The 10,217-nt window shown below is 43.7% G+C and overlaps 2 protein-coding genes across 2 annotated transcripts; both read left to right on the top strand.

Moving 5' to 3' along the window:
- Nucleotides 1-204: 204 nt before the first annotated feature.
- Nucleotides 205-1,200, top strand: LOC101828617 (olfactory receptor 52W1). The gene has a single exon (XM_040757151.1). It carries the CDS (start codon nucleotides 205-207, stop codon nucleotides 1,198-1,200), a length of 996 nt encoding a protein of 331 aa, XP_040613085.1.
- A 5,615-nt stretch (nucleotides 1,201-6,815) lies between these two features.
- CUNH11orf42 (chromosome unknown C11orf42 homolog) lies at nucleotides 6,816-10,130 on the top strand. The gene is made up of 3 exons (XM_040757145.1): nucleotides 6,816-6,975; nucleotides 8,855-9,653; nucleotides 9,904-10,130. Exons 1-3 carry the CDS (start codon nucleotides 6,904-6,906, stop codon nucleotides 10,035-10,037), a joined length of 1,005 nt encoding a protein of 334 aa, XP_040613079.1. The 5' UTR covers nucleotides 6,816-6,903; the 3' UTR covers nucleotides 10,038-10,130.
- The last annotated feature ends 87 nt before the right edge of the window (nucleotides 10,131-10,217 follow it).

Genomic DNA, 10,217 nt, shown 5'->3' with positions numbered 1-10,217 from the left:
ACAATACTCGTGGATTACTAGGAACAAAGGATTCTCCCATCCTTGCTAGTGCCATGACCATAATTATCCATCCAACCCATCCCAAACAAAGATTATACTCTTGTAATACTCCAGGCCCTTTACCAGTCCATGGATGGGTTTGTGCCACTGTGACATCCTTCGAGTATCTCTTCCTGCCCTTCTCCTATCAGAAGCAATACCCCTATGAAACTCAAACTTCATCTTTATAGGATGGCACACAGTCCAACTCTACAGTCCAACTCCACCTTCCAATGCCCGGATTTCTTCATATTGACTGGCATTCCAGGGTTGAGAGATGGCCAGGCCTGGATGACACTGGTATTTGGGCCCATGTATCTGCTGGCCCTACTGGGCAATACAACACTTCTGACAGTGATCCAGATAGATTCTACACTGCACCAGCCCATGTTTCTACTCCTGGCTACACTGGCAGCTACTGACCTGGGCTTAGCCACATCTATAGCCCCTGGGTTACTGGCTGTGCTGTGGCTTGGGCCCCGACCTGTACAATATGCTGTTTGCCTCATCCAGATGTTCTTTGTACATGCACTGACTGCTGTGGAATCTGGTGTGCTTTTGGCCATGGCCTGTGATCGTGCTGTGGCAGTAGGGCGTCCACTACACTACCCTATCTTGGTTACTAAAGCCCGGGTGGGCTATGCAGTCTTGGCACTGACACTGAAAGCTGTGGCTATCGTGGTACCCTTCCCTCTGCTGGTGGCCCGATTTGAGTATTTCCACGCGAAGATCATACACCATGCTTATTGTGCACACATGGCAGTCGTAGAACTAGTGGTAGGTAACACACAGGTCAACAACTTGTATGGGCTGGCACTTTCATTGGCTGTGTCTGGTATAGATATTCTTGGCATTGCTGGATCTTATGGGCTCATTGCCCATGCTGTGCTTCGGCTACCTACCTGGGAGGCCCGTGCAAAGGCTTTTGGTACATGTAGCTCTCACATCTGTGTCATCCTAGCCTTCTATGTGCCTGGTCTCTTCTCCTACCTCACACACCGGTTTGGTCGTCATACTGTCCCAAAGTCGGTACATATCCTTTTGTCTAACATCTATTTGCTGCTGCCACCTGCCCTCAACCCCCTCATCTATGGGGTCCGCACCAAGCAGATCAGGGACCGATTCTTAGAAATGTTCAAATTCAGAAAAAAGCAGTTTTAATGGACAGTAGGACCTTGGGGTAAGCAGAATAAGGGAACTTGCTTGGAGCAAAACCTGGAGTCTGGGTGAATGGGTTATGTTGTCTTTGTCCTACATATGCATAGAACTGTGATGACCCAAAAGGTATTTGCTGCAAAGCCCTTGATGTGTATACCACTGGCACCTGTAGACTTTGGCCTAGCCAGCCATGTCTTGCTTGAAAAGAGGCAATGGCAAGGAAAATAAGGAGATGAAGGAACTAGTTGAGATCCTAAGATCTAGTCTATTTGTGAATCTCCCTTTCATATCTCCACCCCATCATTTCAACCCATCTCACTATGCTTCTTAAATGTATGAGGGTTTGTCTGGAGTTACAACCCTCTCTGTACCTGGAGCCTGACTCTATTTTCATCCTGTTCTCAAGGAATTATACAAACTTAGAGTCCACATTTTAAGAATATGAAAAATGTACCTCTAGTGCCAATTTAGTCAGAATATGGGATTTAAGACACTCCCAGTCAAATAATTCTCTTACTCTTGTATATAACCACTACTTCCTCTTCCATGAATTCCATCAAAGACCCCAAAGCAATACCTATACCTTCTTTGGGAATCAAGTATCCAACTTAAAAAAAAAAAAGCTGGTATCTAAAGGATCGAGTCATTATAATCACATGTCAGTCTACCCATTTGTGTACCCTCAGCCAGAAATGTACAATTTCCAAATAAAATCCCCATCAGAACCCCTATCTGTTCTGCTCATTGTCACTAGCAGCATGTGACACTGGTGTAATATGATGAAATGGAAATGTCTCATGCTGCTGCCACTGCCCAGAGGTAATAAACAGGAAGTGGCATCATGTTGCCCAATGGGGGAAATTCATTTTTAGCTAAGGCTGGATAATGGAAGGAATAATATATAACAGGCAGGGAGTCACAGCTTTTAGGTCAGAGAAAACTGCAGTCGTCAAGTCTTGGTGTTAGTCATGGAGAACCGAGGCAAGAACAAGCCAGCAGAGTTAGCTCAGAGAGCTGGATCAAGCACCATGGGACACCACCCAGGCAGATCCTGTAAGGACATTTGTCATTTCTAGGGCTAAATGGGGTCTCATTAGACCCCTATAAACCTCAAGAGGTACCTCAAAATGTCTGCATGATTTCAAATAAATTGCACTGACTCTGAATGGCTTTTAAGAGAGTATCTAGTCCAGTGGTTCTCAACCTTCCTAATGCTGCAATCCTTTAAAACAGCTCCTCATGCTGGGAGGACTATTAACCATAAAACTAATTCCATTGCTACTTCATAATTGTAACTTTACTGTTATGGATCAAAATCTAAATATTTTTGGAGATAGTGGCTTGTCGAGGGGGTCACAACCCACAGGTCAAGAACCATTTGTTCTAGTCAATCATGTATGAGTTTAGTTATTCCCAAAGCTTATCTTTATCATGAACTTCAAAGTTTAAAAGTCCTCCACGAAATGATTTGGTAGAAAACTAATGAAATACCAGTCCTAGAGCTGGAAGTGATGGCTCAGTGGGAAAAATCCTAGTCTGCAAGCATGACTTCATTCAGATTCCTAGCACCCACATAAAATCTAGGTACAAGTCTATAATTCCAGCACTGAGGAGGAGCAGAGAAGAGACAGGCAGATCCCTGGAGCTCCCTGGCCACTCAGTGAACTCCAGGTTCAGAGAGACTGTCCCAAAAGATAAGGTGGAGATGACATTTCTCTTTGATAAATATATTGAGAAAATGACTGAGATGTGAACAAACATGTATGGCAGTAGGATATTTATTACATTATTATAAGGAAATAAAAAGGAATTCCCATGTCACACATACATACACACACATACCATTTTCCCTCTGATACATGGGAAGGGAATGTTCATGAGCAATGAGTCTGTCACCATCCCACCATGGGGACAGCAATGAGTATATCACCATCACCTCACCAGAGACTGCTCTAAGGCACCTTCAGCTTCTAGCTGTGCAGTTCTCCCAAGGTTGTGGAAGAAACGGGCGTGGTCAGCGGCACAGGGGCCTAGGTCTCTCCCTACAAGGTTGCTTCTTCCAAAGCTGTGTGCAGAGAATGTTTTTCTTTCAAGTCAAAAATCTAACACATTTGTGTTTTGTTGACATTGCATACATACCTACCATGTGATATGTTCAGCAAGCTTTACCTGCACATTCTCATTCTTCATAATAACCTGAGAATTAACTATATACCCATAGCCCATCACCTATACTTTCAAAATAAATAATCTCTGTAGAAACATTTTTTTCTATAGCTTTGGCCAAAACCCTAGCCCCCAACCATTATGATCTTATTTTTAGCCTTTATTTCACTTAGTGTAAATATTCACATATTTAACCGAAAAGAATGTTTGATTATAGGATACCAGGACACCACCCGGAATCTCAACTGGGATATTCCTTAACATAGGAAATATTATTCCCTCCGTAAAAAGAAAATTTCTCAGCTCTAGTACATATTTATCCCAAAAAAGTTGAAGATAGAGTTTATACATGGCACACACCTTTAATCCCAGCACTCGAGAGACAGAGGCAAGTGGATCTCTCTGAGTTCGAGACCAGCCTGGTCTACATGAGCTAGTTCCAGGACAGCTCCAAAGCCACAGAGAAATCCTGTCTCGGGAAAAAAAGTGTTTATACAATTATCCCTCCTATAGCCTGAAACAAGAGAATATTAAGGATCTTTATCACCTTAAAGTCTTTACTGCCAATGTTATTCATGCAGATAATCTCACGTTCTCTACATAAGCCATTCTATTTACCCCCAGTCTCCATTCAGATCACTCTGATATCCTCAAGGTGATCAATGCCTCTTTCCAAAGACACTACAGAATGATGCTACATGGGAAGCAAATCCCAGCAAGATATGACCCAACAGCCCAACTCTTGGGCTCACCAACTCATCAGAACTCTGTTGCCATCTGTTTCCCTTCAGTGTCTCTCAGTCTCAGACTGAGCAAAAAGGAAAGACTTACTCAATGTTAGAATTTAGGGAGTCTAGTGATTCATGGGAATCAAAAAGCAAGAAAAAGGCAGAAAGTGTGGGCTTCCAGCTAAGTAGTTTATCAGACCCAATTTCCTCCCTGAATCCATATCCATAAACAAAAATTCCCAAATCTTCTGCCTCCTATTTGGCCAATAAGTCACCATTCCTACATTGATCTCATGCATCTCTTCGCATTCTGGACACCCCTTGTCATCTGCACACGCAGTTCTCTTTGCCTCTCAGTCAGCTCTTCTTCTATACTGCAGAGGTACAGAAGTACATGCTCTGTCCCCTCTACTGGTCTCTATCTGCCTCTTGTTCCACTTCAATGTTCCTTATCAAATTTCTTTTAGGAAGGAACAGAACTGCCAACTACACTACACTATATATCCTTTCCTTGTCATCCAAAATGAAAAGATGTGCTTAACCAGGTGTGATGCTGTATCTCTTCAATTGTAGCATGTAAGACAGAAGTACTACAAGTAAGAGACCAGCTTCAGTGACACAGTGACATGCTGGCTCAGGGAATGCAAACAGTGGCTCAGCAGTTAAATGCACTGGCTGCTCTTCCAGAGGGTTCAATTCCCAGTACCCACATGGAAGCTCACAAATGTCTCTAATTCCAGTTCAAGGAATCTGATGTCATCTTCTGGACCCCACTGGTACCAGGCATACACATGATGCACATATATACATGTAGGCAAAACATCAAAACACTAAAAATTAGACCCTTAAATATCAAAGATGGCATTGTATGAAGAGCTTCTTAAATCGACACAAAAAAAGAAGGAACTTGGGTTTTAGTTCTCTTAAGAAACCCAAGGTTTCTCACTTGGACTGTTATGGCTTCTCTAGCATCCTGCCCACTTCCTTCTCACTAAGCCACATATATTTCTCTCATTACACACAAAAGGAGCTATTATTCAATAGTAAGAGCTGGAACTCAACTTCTGTTACTAACTACTCACTGTGTGCTAGCTAATTAATTTTTCTGATCCTTTTCTTTAGTATAAAATGAAACAATAATACCTACTCCAGAAAAGAAGCTGGGCACAGAGGTGCACACCTGTAATCCCAGCATTCAGGAGTCTGAGGCAGGAGGACTGCTTTGAGTTCTGGCCAGCTTGCAGCTACATAATGAGTTCAGAGCCATTATGGATTACACAGTGAGGTCCTGTCTCAAAAAACAAACAAAAAGTAAAACAAGAGATTCCTAAAAGGATCCTCTAAGATAACATAGTATCTGACATGGGCCCTAGCACAGAAGAGTTCAACAAATATCTGACAATTTCTTTCCTGAAAACAGGACTAAGCCTACTATCACTCATTTGCTAAAAGATCTGCAGCTCTACATTTAGTTCTATGTGAAGAGATGTGCCTTCCCTTGAGTCCAACTATACGTCCTTTTGGAAAGTTTCCTTGATAACACTTTCCCATCACTGCAATATCCTTCTGTGTAGTAAGACATGTTATCAATTCAGCTGGCTCAGATGATAGCCAGCTTTGCAAGACAGAATTTTCCTCTAGATCATGCTGCAACAGAACACACCCTAGACATGAGACCTCCAGGGGACCTCAGAAGCAGGACTATGGGGCAGACAAGGTATGGAAGGGGAAAATGATTATTAAAAGTTCGGAAGTGATTTCTTTTGAAGTGATTCTTCTCCAGCAAAATACTGGGTGAGATCTCTGGACAAAAACACAAGAAAGAAGAGTAATAAGAAGTGAGAGAGGAAACTACTACACACAAATTGGTCTAGGGCAGGAATGGAGCATGAAGAAAATCTTCATGTTTACCTGGGTAACTCTGGCTTCCTGAAAATTCTTGCCGGTCACTAAGGGAACAAAAATCCCATTTAGACTTACTCTCCACGTTGCCATTGTTCAACCCAACACCTTCCTACATAAACCTGGTTTCTACAGCTTTTATAACCCACTCATTAATAACTGGTTTCAACCTAGTAGCTTTTAGAAGTTAGGATTTCCAGGCATACCCAGACAAATTAAATCAGAATCTCTGAGAATAGGAGACAAGTATCGGTAATTTTTAAATCTCCAGGTAATGTATAGGTTGAGAATCACTGGGGTTTTTATTGTTATTGTTCATATGCTTCTTTTTCAGTGTAAGTCTTCATGTCTACTTCCATATATTTCAGGACCCCAATGCAACTTCAAAGTAATCTACAACTAACCAGATGGCAGTTAAAAAGAGGAATGGTTTGGTTCTATCCCATTTCCTTAAAGAACTCAAACCAAGAACTACAGATAAGGAGAGACTGAGACAGAAAAAGTATGTTGCATTTTCCTCCCCCAAAGCAAGAGAACGGCCACTCCATGAAGCAAGATGACATAAGATTTTAAAAAAAGGGGGGGCGGTAAAAAGAGAAGAGGAGATGATCTTTGTGCTGTTCAAAGGTTTGGACAAGAACAGAAAGGAAAAATGAAATGGCAAAGGGTAATGGAAAGAAAGAAAAGGGAAAAGGAAATAAAAATTTGTAAATATTATGACCCACAGGCTGTAAGGAGGCTAATACAGTTACTGTCTTCTCTGTATCCAAGGCCCCATCACATAGCCAGACCTCTATGACCTCATGCCGGAGTAGGACACAGCCCAAGGTAAGGGGGGGCTTACCTCCCTAGGCAGCTTGGGGGTTACTGCAGCAGCCACTACCTTACCCAACCCCTCCCACTCCCCACCATGTTGGTCAGTAACCCCCACCTACTAACACTGGATGAAGCAGATGCTACTTGGGCCCTCATCAAGGATAAGGTAGGTAAAGTGAAAAGGCTAAAGAGGAAGTGGCAAACTGTGACCAGGCTGATTCTTAGGTGGTTTCTGTGTAGGAAGAGGTGGCATATCTAAGACAAAAGTAGCAGTAGCAACTGACATATAAAAGCCACAAAATAGACACCAGAATGAATGAATGAATGAATGATGGGTGAATGAACAATTAATTAAGGCAAACATCAAAATCCATGAGAGGAAAAAGATAAAAATGTATATTCCCAAATTTAAATTAGCATCTTAGAATAGAATCCATCAGACTTGAAGCAGCCTTAATGGCATTTTAACGCCCATTGTTTGGGAATATGCTCGCCTCTGTTTGGGAATATGCTCACCACAGGGGCAAGGGAGGCAGAAGCAAGAGAGCAAAGGGTTTTTCCCAAGATTAAGAGTAATTGGTTTCAATAGTGTCAATCTCAATCAACACTAGACCTGCTAAAATTACAGTGAACATAAATGAGGTCTTCCACTAGGAAAGAAAAGAGAAAACCCTCCTTTATATTATCTCAGTGAAGACATCAGGGCAAAGATGAACAGGATAAATTCAACAACTTCAAGCAGAACAGAGCACCTTGATTTCCTTCTTTCAATACTGCAGGCCAGCACTTTATGTTACAAAGTAAGAGCAGGGCAGCCTCAGGGGCTTGGGTAAATTCAGTGTAGGAGCACAGATATGTGGGATCTGGTGGATTAAAAAGTAGATCACTTAGAACTTTCTTGTGCCCTGGCTCTCTAGTATAAGAGAGTCAGAAGGCTCAGTCAATGAAACTTTGAATGGATGGATATCTTTAACAGCTAAGTTACTAACTACTAAAGAGGATTTTACAGGGTTCCCAGGCACTCTCAATAAACTGGACACCAAGTACACATACTCCAAACAAAAACAAGAAATAAAGGACAGAGCTAAGGAACTGCAAACCCTAAATGGATATTAGAACGATACAGAGATTAGGCTTCACATACAAACAACTATCTGTTGCAGCTAAGGTAGAATACACATGAGAGGTAACTGACCCCCACGAAGGACAGGCATTATAAAAGCCTTTCTCACTAATATTACCCATGTAACACATCACCTAGGCATGATCTTTGAAGATTCCTTTTTTCCACATCCATGAAGAGACTAAATTCTACTTCAACTTAACCATTATTTTAGTTCAGGAACTAAAATCATGTTTTGTTTGCATTATTGCAACAGTCTTTATGCCTATTAAAAGGTCAGTTCCCTTCTTCCTAGTTCCATCTTCTACCCAGAGCCTATAAGTGGTTTCTCATTGGCCTCAGGATCCAACAGTCACTTACGAAGGCATATACACACACGTTTCCAGAGCCTAATTCCTCTGTGCCTTTCCTCTTCCTACCTTAAATGCAAGCAGTATGAAATTGTGTTCCTAAATGTGCATGATTTGATGGTTCAGGGGCTTTCCCTGGCTGTCCCTTCTGCCAGGAATGACGACACCCTACCTACGAATTCCTCCAAAGCTCAAATATTGCCACCTAGCAAACGTCTTTGACCATCTTTCTATCAAAGACAAATGCTGTTAAATCACTTGTCTTTGTCACATTTTGCTATTATTTTACTTAGCTAACAACTGTTCACATGTTTGTCCCCATCCATTAGCCCAAGTTCCATTAGGATAAGGTCAAAGTCTCAGTCTTTCATGTATCCACATATCTACCACAATCTGGCACAAAATAAGACACTCAAGGTTTTGCTACAGAAGGGAACTAGGAGATTAAAAAGTCTGTGTATACTGTAGAAATGCATTTAAACAGTGAACAATGGTGGTAAGGTCAATTTAGACAACACAAGTTAACCTCTCAACTTAACTCAGCCCCTGACTTATAAACTGGCCACCTGCAGGTCATCGAGGAGCGTTTTGGGTCCAATGTAGTGGCAGTTCCTTTCCTGTCGGATGCAGCCTGCTATGATCTACTGGGCGTACTAGTGAAACAGTCCCGTCCAGCCCACACCCGCCTAACTTTGCCAGGCCGACAGGGCAGAAGGGCACTGAAATCAGTAGGGCTGCTACCAAATCTTCTAGAACAGGCAGGGTCTGAGGGTGTCTTTGCCCACTGCACTCGGGAATACTCACCAAATGGCCGAGCCGAGATAGCCTATGAAGAAATGAGAATGTTGGATGGACAGCCCTGCCGCATCCGCCTACATATGGGAGGCTTGCGCAAGAAGGTTGCCTTTCTGCTGCTACCACCAGGGCAGGTGAGCCTACAGCAGAATCTTCCCTGGCTCCGAAGCACCCACAGCATCTACGTCATCTACCAGGTCTTCTCCTGTACCTGGCTGCAGCTAGGGCTGTTACCTACAGCCCATGAGCCCCAGCTACTCCGGTTACAGCGGTCACTACCTATTGCTTTCTCCTGCCTCAAGTTTTCACTGCAGCCCAAGGGTGTGCTGGGACCACAGAAGTCTCTAGCCAAAGACCCACTACCCCAAGGAGCTAACTGGGTTAGACCTAGCCTTAGCATCTTATCAACTCTGGCCCCCACATCAGTACCTGCTGATACCCTTGAAGTTGCTGATGTATCTCAACCTGTCCCAGCCCCACCTACACCTCCTCCCCAAGAAGGGCCAGAAGGCAGACCCACCAGATTCGCCTATAAGGGTCGAAACCCCTTCCGGAGGGGCCCCTATATGCTTTCAGGTACTGCTAGGGGAAATGAAGATGAGGGATGGGAAAGACCATTGGAGGGAGAGGATAATGGAAATATAGCCCAGGAATGGGGTCAGGAGCCCAGAATGAAGGGACAGACTTGAAGGAGTTCAGGGAGGGTAAAATGGGAGCATGGCCCTGGTAAGGGTCTGTGGTGGGGGGTGTAGCACAGAGAATCAGAGGGAGGGGCTATGGAGGAAGATCAGGGCATGAGTCAAGCTGTGACTATCCCCAACCCTAGCAGAGAACTGGCTCTTCAGTCCCCGCAACCCTCCACCAGGAGCCCAGGGTGGGGGCCCCGGGGACCCCGACCGGCACTCCATGTCCCTGCCCCTGCTGCAGGGCCTGTCCTCGGAGTTCGACAGCGACGAATGAAGCTGAGGCAAGAGATGCAGGGGGCAAGGCCCCTAAGATCTGACATAGGGATACTGGTCCCCAATAAACATCAGCTGCTGCACCCCCAAACCACCCTGGGCCTATGTGCTTCTTCCTTCTAGGGTTCAGAAAAATGAAGAGTCTCCATTTTCCCCTGAGCATCAAGTCCTCTCACCTTCT

The sequence above is a fragment of the Mesocricetus auratus genome, unplaced genomic scaffold (genome assembly GCF_017639785.1).
Source record: "Mesocricetus auratus isolate SY011 unplaced genomic scaffold, BCM_Maur_2.0 Super-Scaffold_4256, whole genome shotgun sequence".
Lineage (NCBI taxonomy): Eukaryota > Metazoa > Chordata > Mammalia > Rodentia > Cricetidae > Mesocricetus > Mesocricetus auratus.
Note: the sequence above shows the minus strand (reverse complement) of the source record. Positions and strands in the feature narration are given on the sequence as shown.